This window comes from Rosa chinensis, chromosome 3 (genome assembly GCF_002994745.2).
Source record: "Rosa chinensis cultivar Old Blush chromosome 3, RchiOBHm-V2, whole genome shotgun sequence".
NCBI classification, from domain to species: domain Eukaryota; kingdom Viridiplantae; phylum Streptophyta; class Magnoliopsida; order Rosales; family Rosaceae; genus Rosa; species Rosa chinensis.
In genome coordinates this window covers 4,763,753-4,784,928 of record NC_037090.1, presented here as the reverse complement: position 1 = coordinate 4,784,928, position 21,176 = coordinate 4,763,753, and the positions used below count along the sequence as shown (strand labels likewise).

The 21,176-nt window shown below is 41.0% G+C and overlaps 3 protein-coding genes across 5 annotated transcripts; all 3 read left to right on the top strand.

Moving 5' to 3' along the window:
- Positions 1-2,446: 2,446 nt before the first annotated feature.
- Positions 2,447-5,746, top strand: LOC112193967 (LRR receptor-like serine/threonine-protein kinase EFR). Its single transcript, XM_040516907.1, has 3 exons — positions 2,447-2,541; positions 3,599-3,769; positions 4,593-5,746. Exons 1-3 carry the CDS (start codon positions 2,447-2,449, stop codon positions 5,524-5,526), a joined length of 1,200 nt encoding a protein of 399 aa, XP_040372841.1. The 3' UTR covers positions 5,527-5,746.
- Positions 5,747-14,025: 8,279 nt separating this feature from the next.
- LOC121052254 (uncharacterized mitochondrial protein AtMg00810-like) lies at positions 14,026-16,169 on the top strand. Its single transcript, XM_040516906.1, has 2 exons — positions 14,026-14,946; positions 15,945-16,169. Exons 1-2 carry the CDS (start codon positions 14,050-14,052, stop codon positions 16,167-16,169), a joined length of 1,122 nt encoding a protein of 373 aa, XP_040372840.1. The 5' UTR covers positions 14,026-14,049.
- Positions 16,170-16,245: 76 nt separating this feature from the next.
- On the top strand, positions 16,246-19,206 carry LOC112195306 (probable LRR receptor-like serine/threonine-protein kinase At3g47570). 3 transcript variants are annotated; one of them, XM_040516238.1, is made up of 5 exons: positions 16,246-16,585; positions 17,034-17,074; positions 17,158-17,198; positions 17,280-18,452; positions 18,528-19,206. In XM_040516238.1, the coding sequence occupies exons 4-5, from the start codon at positions 17,522-17,524 to the stop codon at positions 18,875-18,877; spliced, it is 1,281 nt and encodes a 426-aa protein (XP_040372172.1). In that variant the 5' UTR covers positions 16,246-16,585; positions 17,034-17,074; positions 17,158-17,198; positions 17,280-17,521; the 3' UTR covers positions 18,878-19,206. The 3 variants fall into 3 exon arrangements, with proteins under 3 accessions (XP_040372172.1, XP_024191487.1, XP_024191486.1); XM_024335719.2 differs by lacking the exon at positions 17,034-17,074; XM_024335718.2 differs by lacking the exons at positions 17,034-17,074; positions 17,158-17,198.
- The last annotated feature ends 1,970 nt before the right edge of the window (positions 19,207-21,176 follow it).

Below are 21,176 nucleotides of genomic sequence, written 5' to 3'. Positions count from 1 at the left end.
TTGCTTTGTTTATAACCAAACTGTTTCATAGATTGGCTGAATCTCCCAAACCATGCCCTGGGGGACTGTTTTAGTCCATAAAGGGATTTTTTCAACTTGCACACCATTCCTGCTTGTGAAGGTAGAGAATAGCCAGGAGGTAGATCCATGTAGACTTCTTCCTTCAAGTCTCCATGTAGGAAGGCATTTTTTACATCAAATTGCTTCAGAGGCCAGTCAAGGTTAGCCGCTAATGACAGTAGTACTCGAACAGTATTCATCTTGGCCACCGGTGCAAAAGTCTCTTGATAGTCAATACCATATGTCTGAGTATACCCTTTAGCAACCAACCTGGCTTTATATCTATCCAATGTACCATCAGCTGCGTACTTCAAAGTATAGATCCATCTGCACCCTACTATTCTTTTCCCTGCTGGTTTTGGCACTAGTTCCCATGTTTGACTCTTTTGCAAGGCTTCCATTTCCTCTTCCATAGCTTTAGTCCACTTACGATCTGCTAGAGCATCCTGTACTTTATTTGGAATGATAATAGCAGATAAATGAAATACAAAGGACGCATATGACTTGGATAACCTATGGGATGACATGTAATTGCTTATGGGATATTTGGCCTTGGCTTTAGGATCTGGTTCATATTGAGCCTTTGGTTGACCTCTATTTTTTCGAAATGGCAATTTATGACTTGGTTCCGTTTCAGTGTTAGGCTCAGAATTTATATTATCATGAAATTCAAACACAGGGTTATTAATTACCTCTGGATCATCCTCAGGGAGCATTGGTGTTGATGGGATAGTAGAAGGGGAAGAAATCTCTCTTACTGGTGATTCTGGAGTTGGCAGCTGATTTCCATTTTCAACGATTCTAGAGTTTGCTTCTGATGTCGGTAACTGGTTGCTCCTTTCAGTATTTCCATGCTCAATTCTTGTTTCTCCAGTACTTCCATGCTCTTGGATGTCCATGGGTTCCAAGGGTGGACACAAGCAATCCCTCGAAGATTGCTCTTCCTCAATATCATTCTCCCCCTGAAGAGTAGCCTTCGGGGAAAAATGTAGATCATGTTCATGGAATGTAACATCCATGGAAACATAGGTACGTTTAGTGGTTGGACTATAACACCGATATCCCTTTTGAGTGGAAGCATAGCCAATAAAGATACACTTTTCAGCACAAGCATCCAACTTAGTCCTCTGGTTTCGATGGATATGTACATAAGCTACACAACCAAAAATCTTTGGATCAAGGGCATGGGTAGGTGGTAAAGGTAAATGACTGGCAAGAGCTTGAATTGGTGTTTGTGGTGGTGGACTGGTTTCCTTAGATGTAGACTGAAGGGCTTGAGTAGGAAGTCTATTTATGAGGTAAACAGTAGTTAGGATGGCATCCCCCAAAAAGATTCTGGCATATGAGCTCCGATCAACATGGAGCGAGCAACTTCAAGAATGTGGCGGTTCTTTCTTTCCGCCACACCATTTTGTTGAGGAGTTTGAGGACATGTGGTCTGATGAATGATGCCATGGGTAGCTAGATACTGGTGAAAGAGATGGTTCACATATTCTCCACCATTATCTGAACGAAAGACTTTAATAGGTGTTTGGAACTGAGTTCGGATCATGGCATGAAAAGTCTGAAAAACTGGGAAACATCACTTTTATTTTTCAGCAAGTAGATCCAACTCATCCGGGTGCAATCATCAACAAATAAAACAAACCATTTCATTCCAGAGGGGGTTGGTGGACAAGGTCCCCAGACATCAGAGTGAACAAGATCAAAAGGGGCAATACTTTTAGTGGAGCTCAATGGATAGCTGACACGGTGACTCTTGCCTAAAATGCAAGTGTCGCATTTAAAGGCGGATGGTTTATTATGTTGAAACAATAAAGGGAAGAGAGTTTGAAGATAACCGAATGATGGATGTCCCAATCTCTTATGCCATAACCATATCTGTTCTTCATTTGTGGAAGTTCCTTTTTGAATCTGATGCACTTCACTTACACGATGATTGCCAGCAGTGGTCATCTCCATGTAGTATAACCCCCCCTTCTCAATACCCCGCCCAATGATTTCCCCTGTTAGGATGTCCTGAAATATACAACACCACGGGTAAAGAATCACACAACAATAAAATTGTTTTGTTATCTGTTTGACAGACAAGAGATTATGAGATAGGGAAGGAACAAGTAACACTGTATCAAGGGTAATGGAGTCTGTAAGAGTGACAGACCCAGCACCTGTAATTGGATAGGAATCGCCATTGGCATTAGTTACGCCAGACCGGTGAACTGAAGTTAAATGGTGAATATTGCTAGAGTTATTAGTCATATGGTCCGTTGCACCTGAATCTATTATCCACATATCCTTCCAATTAAAGTCAGAGTTACTCGATAGCAGAGAGTAAGGTTTACCTGAAGTGGTCATGAAGGTAAAAGTGGAGTTACCAGAGTGATTCATGGGAACTGAAAAAGGTGCTTTCCTGGGTGATGTAGATGAAGAAGGCTGGAAGTTACGAACATGCGGCGGTCTGTATCGAGCAGCCATGGTTCAGTACTGACTAAGTAAAGAGAAGAGAAATCGGATCCTTGGGTGTTGCCTATCGCGCAACCTTTCGGTAACTCCTTTTAATGTGGCCAGGTAGTAGAGGAACGATTTTGGCGGAGCTCAGCTCACTTGTTTAGCAGGGGACGAGACCCTTTGCTAGCACTTCTCGTATCCAATCAGCCTAGACACCACATTAATTGGAGGGACCTATGTGGTTGAGCGAGTAAGCTCGACGTTACAAGGATAAAATTTCTAATCTTTTTTTTTTGTTGGTTTGTCAAAACACTTGACAGAAATTGATGACCACTTTCTTTCTTTCTTCACGTGCTCATCATCATCATCATGCTCCTTTTTTTTTTTTTTTTTTTTTTTTGAATGTGGGAAAAAATTTAATATAAGAAAATTGAGAAAAGGGGCAAAGATTTGGTGGGTGGTATACGGCAAAAGTGGCCCTTTTTCTGTTTTTTTTTTTTTTTTTTTTTTTCTCTCTCTTCCTTCACGTGCCTCTTGCTTTCTTCTTTTCTTCTTTTGCTTTCCAGAAAGTTGTCCACCCTTTTATCTTCCTTCACGTGTTCATTTTTTTTCCTTCTCTTCTTTTGCTTTTCTTCTTTTGTTCCCCCCTGTTCTGCTTTTCCTTTCTTCTCTCTTCTCTTCCCTTTTCTGGCCCTCGTCTCTCTCTCCTTTCTCTTCTTTCTTCTGTTCTCTCTTTTTTAACCGGTGCTGGATTCAAAAAATGCCGAGTTGCAGCGATTCACAGAAAATAGAGATGGAGTATTTACCGTTAGCTCAGCAAGAGGAGCTCGCCGATTAAGCTGAGTAGGAGTTCGGAATTTGCTGTGAGGGAAGTGCGCATCAGGCGAAACGGCGTCGTTACGAGGGCGTTTACGGTCAAGAAGAGCCTTGGCGGCTCTGTAATTCCGAGAAATTCGGTTTCTTTGCTCCTCAGTTTTTTTTTCTTTTTTCGTCCTCTTTCCTCTCTCCTTCTTTCTCTGCCTGTTCTTCTTTTCTTCTCCTCCCTTTTCTTCTATCTCTTTCTCCTTTCTTCTGTCAGATGAAACTGAAGTGGAAGTGCAGATTGCAGCGTGGCGAGTATCAGTGGAGCTGCTGCTGCGGTGGAGCGCCTGCTGCGGTGGAGAGACTGCTGCGGTGGAGCTGCTGCTGCTGTAAAGCTGGAGGCTGCAGGGCGGGATCTGCAGGTGTCGGGGCTGAAAGCTATGGAGGTCGATAATTGCAGGTATGGGTACTGGGTATTGAACAACAGAATTTGGGATTAGTAAGTTGGGTATTTTCTGGTAAAAATGAAGAAACACAGTTCTTCTTGTCTGGTACTGGTATGGTTTAGAGTTTCTGGTGCTGGTATTTTCTGAAGAACAGAAATGGTTCTTGGTATTTTATGGTATGAACTTCTGCTCAATTTTTGAGCAAAAAGCTTGGTTATGGGTAATGGGTAAGATGAAGAAACAAGGTTCTTCTCTTGATATTTCTGGCAGGATATGTTTTCTGGGTATTGGTTAAGATGAAGAAACAAGGTTCTTCTCTTGGTATTTCTGGCAGCGGAATATATGTATGGGTAGTCTAGATTTCTAGAATGGTATAGGTCTCAAGAGCATTGCTCTGATACCATGTTAAATTTGATAATGTATTTGCTATATTCAAGCACCCTTACAACTGAATTACAAACCTGCTCTTATAGAGCTCCTACAAGATTATAATATCAGCATTGTAGCTGGAAAGTTCATATTTACATCCTGTCAAGATGAGTGTGATCCAGCTGATGTGAGGCTGGAAAGGTTAGTGGCTACAGCTCACTTAACAATACCTGTCAATTTACTCACTGTTCTGGCGGTTCATCTACCATTACAGCAATAATAATAAAAACTTCTTACTTTCATAAGACCTGTAATATCTGTAAAGAGAAATTTTTCTACGAAGAAAGAAGCCAGAGAAAGAATGGCATACTGCAGTCTGAACTATTGTATAACAGAAATGGTACCATGTTTTTCCTTCATTTTTCTTGTTCTACCATCTAAGTCTGCATTTCCTTGTGAGGATTCCAGTGATTGCAAAACTTTGCTCAAATTCAAGGAGGAGCTGACAAGTGATCCCGAAGGTCATCTTCAAACTTGGAACGAAGCCAATCCCTTCTGCAACTGGACTGGAATTACATGCCACCAACGTCTCCAAAACCGGGTTATAGGCCTTGAACTGATAGATATGGGCTTGCAAGGAAGGATATCACCATTCATATCCAACCTCTCTCTTCTTACCAACCTGTCTTTACAGAGCAATGGGTTCTATGGACAAATTCCATCTTCCTTGGGATTACTTAAAGAGTTGGCATTTCTGAATGTAAGCTCAAACAAGCTTGAAGGTAGCATTCCAGGTTCATTACATGGTTGCCAGAGCTTGAAAGTCATAGACTTGAATGACAACAATCTATCTGGTGTTCTCCCTAAAGAACTCGGCTGGATGAAGAATCTAACATACTTGGCTCTCTCCTTAAACAATCTCAGTGGACTGCTTCCAGCCTCACTTTCAAACTTGAAGGAATTGACAAAACTACAACTGGCCGTCAACTATTTTACTGGAAAGATCCCACCAGAGCTTGGAGCATTAAGAAAGCTAGAAATTTTGCATCTCCATACAAACTATCTCGAAGGCTCAATACCTGCAGTAATTGGTAACTGCACTGCTTTACGCGAAATCTCGCTGCTTGAGAATATGTTAAATGGAGAAATCCCTTCAGATATGTTTTCTAAACTCAAGAATATGCAGAAAATGTACATGTCAAACAACAAGCTTTCTGGGAGAATTCCAGTGACCCTCACCAATCTTTCACAGCTGATACTGTTTGATGTTAGTTTGAATAATTTAGAGGGAGAAGTTCCTGCAGGATTGGGCAAGCTAGAGAACCTTGAGAATTTCTACTTACATACCAACAACTTGGGTCATTGGGTGGCGGCTCTGGTAATTCTTCTCTCAGTTTCTTGACTGCTCTAACTAACTGTTCATATCTGCAAAAACTACACTTGGGTTCGTGTTTGTTCACTGGAAATCTACCATCTTCAATAGGTGACCTTTCAAAAGACCTCTATGTTGGCGTGAGTCATACTTACCTTATTTATGTAGATATTCTGTAATATTCTGTGATATGTAATATTATGTATAAAAGAAAATGACAGAAGAGCTTTTTGTATATATGTGCCTTATCAGTTCATGTACAAAGGGAACCTATTTATACAGCAATTGATGAAGACTAAAGTCACTACTAGACAATATATCACATGTGCATGTGCACGAGTTGTCTCCTCCTTGACTCCGTTGTCTCCTCCTTTGTCCCCTATTGAGCACGAGTGGTCTCCTCAGTGCTCATATCTTTATTACGCCCCCGCAAGCTGATGAGTGGGATGCGCACAATCAGCTTGGAACAGAGATCAAGGAACCGATGTTTAGGAAGACTCTTTGTGAATATATCGGCAACGTTTGCAGCTGATGAAACATGGTGAAGCTGCAGCGATTTGTTGGCTAGAGGTTCTCTGATGAAGTGATAATCCACAGCTACATGCTTCGTGCGATTGTGAAAAATAGGGTTTGCAGCTAATGCAATGGCAGAGATATTGTCACAGTAGAACAAAGGGGGCTGTCCAAGAAACACCTTGAGATCACGGAAGAGAAAACACAGCCATAGAACTTCAGCGACTGATAAGGCTAGAGCTCGATACTCTGCTTCGGTGGAAGAGCGAGAAACAGATGATTGCTTCTTAGCACTCCATGAGATTAAGTTGCTGCCCAGAAACACACAATAACTAGTAGTTGAGCGACGATCAATGGGGCACCCAGCCCAATCTGCATCTGAGAAAATAGTGAGAGCGGAGGGACCTTTAGTAAAATGAAGACCTTGATCAGGGGTCCCTTTAAGATACCGAAAAATGCGTTTGACAGCAGTGAGATGTGGAGTACGAGGATTGTGCATATGCTGGCAAACCTGATTAACTGCATGAGCAATGTCCGGTCGCGTCCATGTCAAATATTGAAGAGCACCCACCATAGACCGATAAGTAGAAGGATCAGAGAGCGGCTCACCAGAGTGACTGTCAAGTTTGGAGGAACTTTCAGGGGAAGCATTTGGCTTGACACCAAGCATGTTGAATTTGGAGAGCAGATCATGTGTGTATTTGGATTGACACAAGTAGAGAGAGTCACTGCTGCGCTGAACTTCCAATCCCAAAAAATAGTGTAAGGCTCCTAGGTCTTTAATTGCAAAACGTTGACTTAGTTGCTGGATGAGAGATTGACAATGAAGTGGGCAACTTCCAGTAAGCACAATGTCATCTACGTAGACTAAAAGAAATGTGGTGTGTTGATCATGCTTGACAAATAGCGATGGGTCAGCAAGAGAAGCAGAGAAGCCCAAAGTGAGAAGACATTGATAAAGAGCTTCATACCAGGCCCGAGGAGCCTGCTTCAACCCATAAAGGGATTTCTTCAATTGACAAACATAACTGGGCTTAGTAGAATCCACGAAACCAGGTGGTTGGGCCATGAAGACATCCTCTGTGAGATGGCCATGCAAGAACGCGTTAGAGACATCAAGTTGAGAGATGGTCCAATCATTTTGGACAGCTAACGATAAGACAACCCGAATAGTAGCAGGCTTGGCAACATGACTAAATGTCTTAGAGTAGTCTAAACCAGCTTGTTGAGTAAAACCTTTGGCTACCAAACGAGCTTTATATCGATCAATAGAACCATCAGCTCGATATTTGATGCGAAAAATCCACCTGCAACCAACAACATTGTGGGAGGGATGGGGAGGGACTAATACCCATGTACCAGATCGGTGAAGTGCAAAAATTTCATCACACATGGCAGTAACCCACTTTGGATCTTTTGATGCTTGTAGATAAGTACTGGGTAGTTGGGAAGGAGTGGTGAGGAAAGCACTAGTGAACTGGTGTTTTGTAGAAAAAGCTTTAGGCTTAAATATATTATTTTTGGAGCGAGTTTGCATGTTGTGGGAAGGGGGACCAGGTGGAGGATGTTGCCTTGATCTCGTGGGAGGAGGAGGATGCGGAGGGGAAGTGAGTTGTGTAATGGGAGGGGTTTGTATGGGGGAGGGTGAAGGTGGTGGAGATAGGGATAAAGTAGGATTGGTGGGAGTGGTCGGCTGAATTATATTAGGTGTGGGTTCCGATAAAGAGGGAGGCAAAGGTAATAGGATAGGATAGGATGGGATTGGAGGTGGGTTGGCAGGTTGTGGGGCAGAGAGTTTCTCTTTGAATGGAAAAGTGTTTTCATCAAATATGACATGTCGAGACACATAAACTCTTCCATTTGTGGGGTCTAAGCACCTATAGCCTTTTTGATAAAGACTATAACCAAGAAAAACACACTTGCGACTCCGAAAATCAAGCTTATGAGCAGCATATGGTTTTAACCAAGGAAAACACAAACACCCATATGCTCGTAAAAAATTATAGTCTGGTGCAGTGTTGAATAATTGTTCAAAAGGAGAGATGAAATGCAGGGAGGAGGAAGGCAACCTATTGATTAAATAAACTGATGTTTGAACAATCTCAACCCAGTATTTGAATGGCAGCGAAGACTGCGCAAATAGAGTTCGAGTTAGTTCAATTAAATGTCGGTGTTTTCTCTCTGCCATTCCATTTTGTTCTGGTGTGTGTGGGCATGAGAATTGTTGAGCAATGCCATTGTTAGACAAAAAAGATTGAAAAACAGCACTAGTGTATTCACCACCATTGTCACACCGTAAAGATTTGATTTTTGTATCAAATTGATTTTCAACAAGCAGTTTGAATTTTTGAAATGAGTGGAAAACTTCAGATTTGCAATGCAAAGGAAACAACCAGGTGAAGCGAGACCAGTCGTCAATAAAGAGAACATAATACTTAAATCCACTAACAGATAAAATGGAGGTCGGGCCCCAAACATCAGAATGGATGATCTGCAAAGGTGCAGTGGTAGTACAAGATGAGTTTACAAAAGGAAGTTTGGAGCGCCTGCCTAATTGACAATCTGAACACAAAGGTGGAGGACTACTAGAACATAAAACATTTAACTGATGATGCGAGACAAGACGACGAAGAGCTTGAGGGGAGGGATGACCGAGACGCTTGTGCCAAGTGGTGGAGGATGCAGATGTGAACAAAACTGATGGAGTGGATGGCTGAGTTGACGACTGAGGTAAAGACTTCTTGAGGCGGATGGGGAAGAGACTACCATTACATGGCCCGTGAAAAAGAACTTTCCCCGACGGAAGATCCTTGACATTACAAGAAGTAGGAGTTAGAATGAGTTTGCAATCATTATTAGAAAGAAAGCGATGAGCTGACAATAGATTGTGAGAAATTTGAGGAACATGTAAGACATCATGTAGATGAAATTGAGATGTAGACATAAGAGGAGAGACAACAGAGGAACCAGTATGAATAATCGGCAAACCTTGGCCATTAGCAACAGAAACTTGATCAGGACCCGAGTACTCATTGTGAATGTTGAGGTTGGCGAGATCAGAGGTAATGTGGTTTGTAGCACCACTGTCAATGTACCAGAGGGATTCAGTGGGATCTTCATGATGGAGAGACTCAGTGAAACGATTGAAGTAAGGTGGTGTAGTAGGGCGTGGACGACGTGATGGTGTGGCCATGGCAGCTAGTCGAGCAGGTGGGACACGACCTTGATATGAGCGATTCCAGCGATTGTAGCAATCCAAAACAGTGTGATTGAGCATGCCACAGATTTGGCAGCGAGGTCTTGGGCGAGTTAGGTTGTGGGGAGCAGGAGGGTTGGGAAGAAGTGGAGGGTTGAAGTGGGGGAGAGGATGATGAAGGGGAGATGGACTTGAGAAACGAGGATAAGTGTTTAAGCGAGCATGGGTACGAGTCTGATTTCTGGGTCTGTTGGTGATGGCAGCAAAGGCTTGAGCCTGTGGTAGGGGTTGGACAAGAGGTTGTTGGGACGCCTGGTGTTCCAGCTCTATTTCTTGACTTGCTAAAAGTCCATGAAGCTCATCTGGAGTGACTGGCTCGGATCTGACGCAAATAGAGGTTGTGAATGACTCATAATCAGGTGTGAGTCCATGCAGGATATGAGCAACAAGATCGGCATCCTCCAAGGGTTCGCCAGCAGCAGCAAGAGCATCAGAAACGGCTTTGATTTGTTGAAGGAATTCTGAGATGGATAGAGAGCCCTTGCGAATTGTTTGGATTCGGCGTTTGAGTTGAAGTACATGAGAGCGCGTTACAGCAGCAAAACGGCGTTCAAGAATTAGCCATAGAGAGTGGGCAGTGGCTGCGCCAACTGTGAAAGGAAGGATAGGTTCGGAGAGGGAAGCTGTGAGCCAAAGTCTGCAGGTACGATCCTTTTTCAACCAAATGGGATAAGCTGGATTGGCTTGAGTGCCTATGAGAGGTGGATGAGAGGTTTCAGATCCATCCACAAGGCTATACATGCCGTAGTTTTGAAGAACCAAGGTGGTGATATCCTTCCAAAGAAGATAATTGTCTTTGGTGAGTTTGAGAGGGATGAGGTTAGCAACATGATTGGGAGCAATTTCTGGAGAAAGGAAAGAAGGCTCGGTGGAGGTAGAAGAGTTAGTTTCGGAAGGATTAACCATGATGAGGATATAAGGCTTTTAAGCTTGGTGCTCTGATACCATAAAAGAAAATGACAGAAGAGCTTTTTGTATATATGTGCCTTATCAGTTCATGTACAAAGGGAACCTATTTATACAGCAATTGATGAAGACTAAAGTCACTACTAGACAATATATCACATGTGCATGTGCACGAGTTGTCTCCTCCTTGACTCCGTTGTCTCCTCCTTTGTCCCCTATTGAGCACGAGTGGTCTCCTCAGTGCTCATATCTTTATTAATGTAATATCTGTAGTATTATTAGGTTTACTACTTACCTTAGGAGTAGTACTTGTCTTATCAGAATTTGTATATAATTCCTTCTTGTAAGGTGAATGAAATATCTGAGAGTTATTCAGTCAAAATTATCTCTTGTGTTTCGTTATCTTTGACTTGGTATCAGAGCAGAGATCCGATCCTGGACTCTGACTCATTGTTCCTTGATTCTTGACCCTTGTTCTTTGTGCTTGGATTTGTTCCTTGTCCTTTGATCCTTTCATCACCGTTGCCTTCTTATATTTCCAAGTACTTTATTGTTCTTTTTCTTCCGCTGCGTATTCACCATGGTGAAAGATCAAGACGTTTCAACCGTGATCAAGCAAGATGGAGATGGTGAGACTTCTCATGGTTCCAACCAAATTTCTGTCTCTGTTAAAGATGATTCAACTGGAAGTTATGGAGGTGTCAAACTCAATGGCTCTAATTACCGAACCTGGAAGAAGATGATGGAGGCTCACCTTTGTGGAATCGATAAGGTGGGCTATGTTGATGGTTCGATTACTGAACCACCAATTGCAGCCAACAATTATTCAAAATGGAAGACTGCAAATGGCTCGGTAACCTCTATTCTTTACAAATCCATGACTGAAGATGTTTCACAGATGATTATGGGGTGTAATACAGCTGAAGAAATCTGGGAAAGCCTTAAGGAGATCTACTTTAACGGAACGGATTTTGCTGAAGTTTATGAGTTGAGCACTCAAGCCTCCCGTATGACACAAGATGGAAAACCAGTTGCCATGTATTTTGCAAAACTAAAGGGGATTTGGCAAGAAATTGATCAGATGCGCCCATGTCGCATGAAGTGCCCGGATGATGTCAAGATGTATAAGGAGGAGCAAGATCTCATGAGAGTTCATGTTTTTTTGGCTGGCCTAGATCCAATATTTGAGAATGCAAGGAGTGAATTGCTTCGCCGGACTACCACACCAACCTTGCAGCAAGCCTTTGCTTATATTCGCAAAGATGAGACCCAGAGGGCTGGAACTAGAGTCGTTACTTCAGAAGTTGCAGGCCTTGCAATACAATCAAAGCCATCCAATCCCTCAAGTCATCGGTCCCTCTCAGGCAATCGGCCTCATTCCTCTCTGCGTCCCTCTCCTCAAGGTCCTCCTCCAGGGTTTTCCTCAAATCTAACTTGTAATTACTGCAAGAATCCAGGCCACATCAAAGCAAATTGTTACAGGTTAGTCGGTTTTCCAACAGGCTACTTTGATAGGCCCCGACCTCAGGACAACAAACCCAAGGGAAAGGCTGCTGTTCATCTTGTTCAAGACCAAGATTACTATGCTGTGACAGAACCAGATTACACCAACTTTGCTGGTAAGGATACCGCATCCGTAAGTCACGGTGGTAATGGTAAGATTGGAGTTGCTTTAAAAATTTCTAGCTTTACTGGTGGCAATACTTGGATAATTGATTCTGGAGCATCTGACCATATGACCTATGATCGTAGTTTCATTCTTTTTCTCAATCCACCCTCTATTTCCTCTGTTGTCAATGCCAATGGTGATTCTTTTCCTGTTTTAGGAATAGGGTCTGTTCGTCTCACCCCTTCTTTGACACTACATGATGTTCTTTATGTCCCTGCTCTCTCTCATCATCTTATATCTGTGCCTCAGCTTAATACTCAATCTCGGTGTTCTGTAACATTTTTTCCGTTGTATGTGATTTTTCAGGACCTCCTCACCAGGGAAATAATCGGCAGGGGTTATCTGAGGGGTCGACTATTTCATCTGGATTGCATGTTCGCCGGAATGAAGCCGGAGAAGGCAGTCCAAGCAGCGTTGATTTCGACTGGGGTTACTAATCAAGTTGAAGAATTATGGTTATGGCATCGGAGATTGGGACATCCTTCCTTTAGTGTCATGAAGAAATCTATGCCATCCTTGTTTCTGGGCATTGATGAGTCTAAGTTGCACTGTGAGTCATGTGTCTTAGCTAAAAGTCATCGTACTAGTTATCCTTTGAGTACTACTAGGAGTTCTTTTCCTTTTGAGCTTATTCATTCTGATGTATGGGGACCTTCCCGTGAGTCAACCTTGTCTGGCAAACATTGGTTTGTTTTGTTTATTGATGATTATACTCGTCTTACTTGGGTCTCTTTATTGAAACACAAATATGAAGTCTTCTCTGCTTTCCAAGAATTTTTTGCTCTTGTTCAAAATCAATTTGGAGCCAATATTAAAGTCTTTCGTTCTGATAATGGGGGAGAGTTTGTCAATTCTCAATTTCACCAATTCTTTCATTCTCATGGGATTATTCATCAAACTACTTGCCCTCAAACCCCTGAACAAAATGGGGTGTCAGAAAGAAAGAATCGTCATGTTCTTGACATAGCCCGGTCTCTTCTATTTAGTGCTCATATGCCTAAGTATCTTTGGGGAGATGCAATTCTCACTGCCTGTCATCTCATTAATAGGCTACCTTCCTCTGTTCTCAATGGTCAAACCCCCTATGCTGCCCTTTCAAATCATGTGTCTGTCCCTTCGTTTTCTAATCTCCCTGCTCGTGTCTTTGGGTGTGTTGTGTTCGTCCATGTTCCTAAGAATCAAAGGTCCAAACTCGATGCCAGGGCATTAAAATGTGTTTTTGTGGGCTATGGTGTTAATCAGAAGGGCTACAAGTGTTTTCATCCCCCTACACAGAAAGTTTTTGTTACCATGGATGTCACCTTTTATGAGGATGCATGTTACTTTTCTCCCATCAATCATTCAGGGGGAGAAACACACTTTTTTGGAAGAGAAGTCTTGTGGGATTGAAATTCAGCCCATTGAAGCCAACGTCACTCCTGCTGAAACGGAAAAGGCAATTGCCGAACAGTGCATTGCAAGTTCCGAAACAGAAACAGCAATTGCTGAATCGTCTACCCTTCGCCATGCAACTGCCGAACAGAGCATTGCAAGTTCCAAAACAAAAACGGCAATTGCTGAATCGTCTACCCTTGGCCATGCAACTGCTGAACAGAGCATTGCGAGTTCCGAAATAGAAAAGACAATTTCCGAATCATCTACCCTCCGAGAAGGCCGAGCTCCTCCACCCCTCTTAGATACAGATAACCCTTGTCAACCAATCCCTGAGGAGCGTCCCAATCTTGAGGTTAGTGGTGTTTCTTCTAACTCTGATATTGGTGATAGTGTGCATGTTTTGCCTCCTAGGTCCACCCGTGGTAAACCACCTCGTCAATATGAACCAAGTTTAGATGTTAAGTCTAAGTATGCCATAGCTAACTTTGTATCCACCCACCGGCTATCCAAATCCCATGCTTCTTTTGTGAATCAAATATCCTCTGTATGTGTTCCCAATAAAGTGCAAGATGCTCTCAAGGATCCCAAATGGTCTCAAGCAATGAATGAAGAGATGGAGGCATTGGAGAAGAATAATACTTGGGAGTTGGTGCCACCTCCACAAGGAAAGAGAGTTGTTGGATGTAGATGGGTGTACACTATCAAACACAATGCAGATGGTTCAGTGAACAGGTATAAAGCAAGACTTGTTGCAAAGGGATATACTCAAACATATGGCGTGGATTATGAGGAGACCTTTGCTCTAGTAGCAAAGATTAATACTGTTCGAGTGTTGATGTCTCTAGCAGCTAATCTAGATTGGCCCTTGCAACAGTTTGATGTGAAGAATGCCTTTTTACATGGAGAGCTATCTGAAGAAGTCTATATGGATCTACCACCAGGATATGAGGCAAGCACAGGATGTAGATTTGTCTGTAAGTTAAATAAGTCCTTGTATGGACTCAAACAATCACCACGAGCTTGGTTTGGAAGATTCTCTCAAGCTATGCGTCGTTTTGGGTACAAGCAGAGCAACTCTGACCATACATTGTTTCTGAAACGCTGTGAAGGTAAATTAACTGCCTTGATTATTTATGTTGATGATATGATAATTACTGGTGATAATTCAGAGGAGGTTGAAAGATTAAAAGATCTGCTTGCATCAGAGTTTGAGATGAAAGATCTTGGTTCTCTTAAATATTTTTTGGGGATTGAGGTCGCCAGGGGGAGTTCAGGAATTTTCTTATGCCAGAGAAAATATGTGCTTGATTTGTTGACAGAGACAGGAATGCTAGGGTGTAGACCTGCTGATACTCCTATTGAGCAAAATCATAAACTGGCTGAGTACCCTAATCAAACTCTTACAAAGAAGGCTCGCTATCAGAGGTTAGTTGGTAGATTAATCTATCTCTCACATACTCGGCCAGACATTGCATATGCAGTTAGTGTTGTGAGTCAATTCATGCATAATCCAAGTGAAACTCATATGGAAGCTGTGATCCGTATTCTGAGGTATTTAAAGTCTGCACCTGGAAAAGGATTGATGTTTTCAAAGCATAGTCATCTGGATATTAGTGGTTATACAGATGCAGACTGGGCAGGTTGTGTTACGGATAGAAAATCCACTTCTGGTTACTTCACTTTTGTAGGTGGTAATCTTGTTACTTGGAGGAGTAAGAAACAAAAGGTTGTGGCCAGGTCAAGTGCTGAAGTAGAGTATAGAGGTATGGCTCATGGAGTTTGTGAATTACTTTGGTTGAGAAATTTACTTCGTGATTTGGGATTTAAACCCAAACGAGCCATGAATTTGTATTGTGACAACAAGGCAGCGGTGGATATTGCTCACAACCCAGTTCAACATGACAGAACTAAGCATGTTGAGGTTGACATACATTTCATTAAAGAGAAGCTCGATGCTAAGCTTATCTCTTTTCCTTTTGTCCACTTAGAAGAACAATTAGCTGATGTTCTCACAAAAGCAGTATCGAGTAAGGCATTTCATGACTCACTTGACAAGTTGGGCATTCGTGATCTGTATGCGCCAACTTGAGGGGGAGTGTTGGCGTGAGTCATACTTACCTTATTTATGTAGATATTCTGTAATATTCTGTGATATGTAATATTATGTAATATCTGTAGTATTATTAGGTTTAATACTTACCTTAGGAGTAGTACTTGTCTTATCAGAATTTGTATAGAATTCCTTCTTGTAAGGTGAATGAAATATCTGAGAGTTATTCAGTCAAAATTATCTCTTGTGTTTCGTTATCTTTGACTCTCTATTACTTGAATATTTTTAATAACCACATTACAGGAAGTATACCAGATAGAATCGGAAACTTAAGCGGCCTGGTAACCTTGAACTTGTCATACAACCGTTTGGAAGGAAAAATTCCATCTTCTCTTGGCAAGCTTTCGAATTTGCAGAGGTTATACTTGGGGAACAACAGAATTATTGGGCCAATGCCAAAAGACTTGGGGATGATGCCTAACCTTGGTTTACTAGAATTTGGCAACAATTCGATTGGTGGGCCAATTCCGCCTTCACTTGGTAATCTCTCACAGCTGAGATATCTTTACTTGTCTAGAAATCGCCTATCATGAAAGTTTCCGATTGAGCTTACTCAATGTTCTCTTATGATGCTGCTTGATCTATCTTTCAACAACTTAAAAGGCTCTGTTCCTGTACAGATTGACCGTTTTTCCAATTTAGCTCTCTCTCTTAATCTTTCGAACAATAACTTCGAAGGACAGTTGCCTGCAAGCATTGGAAAGCTGGTATCTGTACTGGCAATTGACTTGTCTGACAACCAGTTTTCTGGTTCCATACCTACATTGATGGGAAGCTGCATATCTTTGGCATATCTAAACATGTGCAACCAAGGTATTAAAAAGCGCGCCTCAGGCGCGCCTTGAGGCTGAAAAGGCGCGAGGCGCATGAGAAAATGAGTGTGCTTTGCTGGTGAGGCGCAGAGGCGGCGAAGGCGCAGATCAAGGCGGCAAAGGCGCCAAAAACGCGTCCAGAGGCGTTCAACGCGGACGCTCAGGATTTTTTTTTTTTGTTTTTTAAACACCAAAACGACGTCGTTTTGGTGTTTTGGGAATTAAAACTCCCTTTGGTCTCGGGCTGCAGTCATTTTCGAGTTGCTTCAGCATCCTTCATCAAAACTCCTACTCCTTCACTTCCAAATATCAATTCCCAAGCAGCAAATTTGATAAAATGATCAAGAGCCCATTGGTTTTCTCAAGGATTTCGCTCTAAAGGAGGCTGTTTGCAGAATTGGAGCAAGAAATTTTCACTTTCAGAGTTGATTTGATTTGAAGAGTTTAAGGTATGAATGTTTATCAATTCAATGTTGCGATCCAACTTTGTTTTTCTTGTCATGATAGAACTAGTCCCACCCATGTTTATGGTCAAAGTAAGTAACTGTTTTGGGGTTTATTACAGATTGAGTTGATCGAAATAAACTCAGCAGAGGACGAATGTGCTAGTCTTTGGCTAATAAGAAAAAAGAAGTCTTCGGTCTTCGGTCAATTTACATACAATAGTTGAATCAACTGATTGTTATGCTGCGCAGTTTGTTTAATTGATATATATATATATATATATATATATATATATATATATATATTATATGTGTGTGTGTGTACAGTTAATAGTTGCTAAAACTAGTTTGTTTAATTGATATGCTGCCCAGATTGTTATGTTTTGATTCTTGGCAGATTGTAGAGATTGTTATGCTTATATGTAATTGATAGGTATATTTTGATTCTTGGCAGATTGTTATACCCAGATTGTTATGTTTATATGTAATTGATAGGTATGTTTTGAATATTGGCATATTGTTATGCCCAGATTGTTATGTTTATATGTAATTGATAGGTATATTTTGATTCTTGGCAGATTGTTATGTCCAGATTGTTACGTTTATATGTAATTAATAGGTATGTTTTGAATATTGGCATATTGTTATGCCCAGATTGTTATGTTTATATGTAATTGATAGGATGCTATGTTTTCTGCAGGCAACAATGTAATATAGCTCTTTATACGTAAGGCTTACGCCTTACGACTCAAGGCGAACGCCTTACTGAGGCTCTCTCGAAAACGCCTCGACTACGCCTTAGCCTTTTAAAACATTGTGTGCAACAACATATTTGAGGGGACTATTCCAGAGTCGTTGAAGTTGATCACTCAACTTGAAGTTTTGGACTTGTCACTTAATCGATTAAATGGCAGTATTCCAATCTGGATTGCTAAAGCACAGATGATCAAGAATCTCAATTTATCTTATAACAGGTTATCAGGAGAAATTCCAGACACTGGGAGGATAAAATCTTTCAATAGAAGCTCATTCTTGGGGAATGTGGGGTTGTGTGGTGGTTCTGCACTACTTGGTCGTCCGCCATGCGTAGTTCAAAAGAGAGAATATATAATAAGAAAATCGATACTTTACCCTTTGGTTGCAGCAGTTGCAGTAGTCTGTGTGCTGGTTGCTGTCTTTGTTTATTGTTTCTTCTTCTTCTTCAGAAAACGGGATTCAAAACCAGAACACCCTGAACACAGAATGCTAAGAGTAATGGGATCACCGAGCCATCATGGAAGTCAAATTTTCACCCAAAGGGAACTTGAAATTGCAACAGGTGAGTTCAATGAGTCTCACCTCCTGGGTAGAGGAACCAGCGGAGCAGTCTATAAAGCAGTTATTGACAATGGGGAAAATAATCAAAATATCGTGGCAGTGAAGGTACTGCATGGTGATGGTAATCAGAGTTACAGAAGCTTCAAGAGGGAATGTCAAATAATGTCCCAAGTTAAGCACCGGAATCTTGTAAGAATGGTGGGATATACCTGGAACAAACAGTTCAAGGCTCTTATTCTTGAGTATATTGACAATGGTAACTTAGCACAGCATCTTTATCCTGGTGAACTAGAGGAAGGAGCATGTGAATTATCGTTGAGGGATAGAATGTCAATAGCTATAGATGTTGCTAGTGGCTTGGAGTATCTTCAAGAAGGTTGTCCAGTCCAAATTATGCACTGTGATATAAAACCAGAAAATGTGCTTATTGACAACAATATGGTGGCTCATGTAGCAGATTTCGGGATTGGGAAGCTCAACGCAGCTGTGAAATCCAACGAATCACATGTTAGCACAACGCATTTTCTACGTGGATCAATTGGTTACATTCCCCCAGGTATGCATAATCACATCACTAGTTTCACATCTATAAAGCAAACATTGTGGTTAATAGAGTTTACTTGTATTACAGAATATGGACAAGGAATTGAGGTATCAGCAAAAGGAGACATCTATAGCTTCGGTGTCATGGTGCTTGAGATGATAACAAGAAGAAGACCGACAAGCAATATGTTTCCGGATGGGCTTGATCTAAGGAAGTGGGTGGTTTCTTCGTTCCCAGACCATGTTTGGGATGTTGTTGACAGTACATTAAAGGAGATACAAAGCACACATGGCGCTTTGGATGAGCTTGAGAAATGCTGCATTCAAATGCTTGATGTGGGGTTGATGTGCACAGAAGAGAATCCACATGAAAGACCTGCTATGTCTTTTGTTGTGCAGAAATTGAAACAGGTTATGAAAAGCTCCAATATCATCTGAGACTTGAAGAGATGAGATAACTTCCACATTCCTAGGCAGATGGAGGGCTAGGCGATGATTTTTCTGCAGAAGACACGGAGTTGTTGTTTGTTTATAGATTCATTTTAAAAGCAGACTCAAATTGACTTGTAATGAATTTGTACTACTTAGATATGGCTGGTTATCTAATACATTATACTCTATTTCCCAAAAAAAAAAAAAAAAAAAGAAACAGACCATGTCCAACAATTGAGGGCAAAGCCTAAATTGTTAAGCCTTTGGCTGGTTGCTTGTGTGTTAGGGGTGTTTTAGTAATTTATAATTTATGAGTTTATTTTATTTAGCATTTAGTTTCCTTGAGCAAATGGATGTTTCCCACTGGTTTTGCTATTTAAGCCTGTTATGCTCTTTAGGAAGAGGTTTCTAGTCGCGGCTAGTTTGGACTACATAACTAGTATAGGTAAGCACATTTACTTTTGCCTCTCTTGACGTCTTACCAACAATAAAAGAGGAATTATTTAATCGTCTATATATGTCTCGTGAGATTGCTTCTTGATCTTTCCTTTTGATTATATCCATTTGTTTATCGTGGTTGCCCAACATTTATATAATTGTATTCTTGCTTGCCCCTAGGACTTGGCTGACTTGCCTACTAGCAAGTGCCGCGCGGTCTTCTTTGAGCCAAATTATTATTTTAAAATGGTCTGCTAGCACCATTTTAATATCATGTGGCTTTGATCATCTTACGTTAAAGTTTTCAAATTATTATTTTCTCTAATTATCCTAGTTTATATTAAGAAGTGGAAAAAAAATTCGGGTTTAAATTGTTTATTAATATTATCCTAACCAACTGTTAATTATTAAGAGTACAACCCAGTACCATTTGGTAATCTAGTGGCATAAGTCTCATTCGTAAATGAAAGTTAAAGACTAGTTTGTTTAAGGACAAGGATATATAGGTAATAGAATAATTGGATGCTTTCATTGATAATATAGTGGAGTGACCTCTTTATATAAAGGATTACATGTATAGTATATTTGAGCGAGTACAAAGAATGCCAAACAAATACGGATAATTAGGAGATCTAGAATATTCTACCATATTACAACTAGAACAAGTAATCATGTTTGGGTCAGGCACACATAATTCGGGTTTCCTTCAATATAGTTGTTGTAATTCTCAATTGTTGATACAATAAAAAGATAATAATGTAAGAGTATAATTCTAATTAATTTTTCAGAGCAATCTTTATTGGGTAAATGTCTATTTATCCAAATTTAAAGTACCCCATCATCTTATAAGATTACCCACTTACCCAACAAATTACATTTTTTTCTCTAATACCCAATTGAGTTATTTTTTTTTGTTATTTATTTATTTTTGGGTCAATTTTGCCCTTTTCCCCTTTGTCACATAGTGAGTGAGAGTGGAAGAGAGAAAAATCAACGGAGACTTCATCGGACTCTGGTCACTGGACTTTGAGGGAATCCTGCAAGAGGTCTCCGAAATCTCACTGGACCTTGCCGAAACCTTGCCGGAGGTTTTATTGGTGGGAGGGCAATAAACTATTTAGGTTTTATTGAGGGACAATAAACGTTTTATTTGAGGGCAATAAAAGTTAGAAAATATTTTATTTATGGGTAATAAAAGTTTATTGGGGGCAATAAACTCGACCATGAGAAACACCATAATATTAGTGTTACATTTTGTAATGGAGACGTAATATTTAGTAGGAATTGAACAAAAGCCATTTTGTTTGAAAAATATATGAAACCTTTAAGGATTGAATTCAGTTTACTCCCCTGAACTTTGGGCCTAAAATCAGATTGGTCCCTCTTTCTAAAAATCGATTACGATGGTCCCTATACTCTCAAATGACATCACTCGAGTCCAAAGTTTAAATTTGGTTCAAAACATGACGTCAGCGGCTGAGTTGGAGCCGACAAGGGAGCCCACTTTTCAGATTTTAAACCTTATAAGGAGGGCAAAATAGACATTTTCAATTTTTCTAATTTTTTTTTATCTCTTTTCTTAATTTTTTCTTCTTCTCTCTCTCCCTCTCTTTCCCCTTCTCTATATCGACGACCACGCTTCCGCCTCCACCTCTCTTCGATCTGAAGCTCCACACCACGCCATCTCGTTCCTCGTACTCCTCCTCGATTAGAATCAGCGGCGTAAGTAGGCACAAGCTTCTGTAACTTCTCTCTATCTCCCCAAACCCAATTCAAGCCCTAATCTTTCACTTTCGCCCAATTCAGAGCTGGAGGCCGACGGGCCGGAAAGGCAACGTCCGACCTGCCCACCCAGGCCAAACCTTTC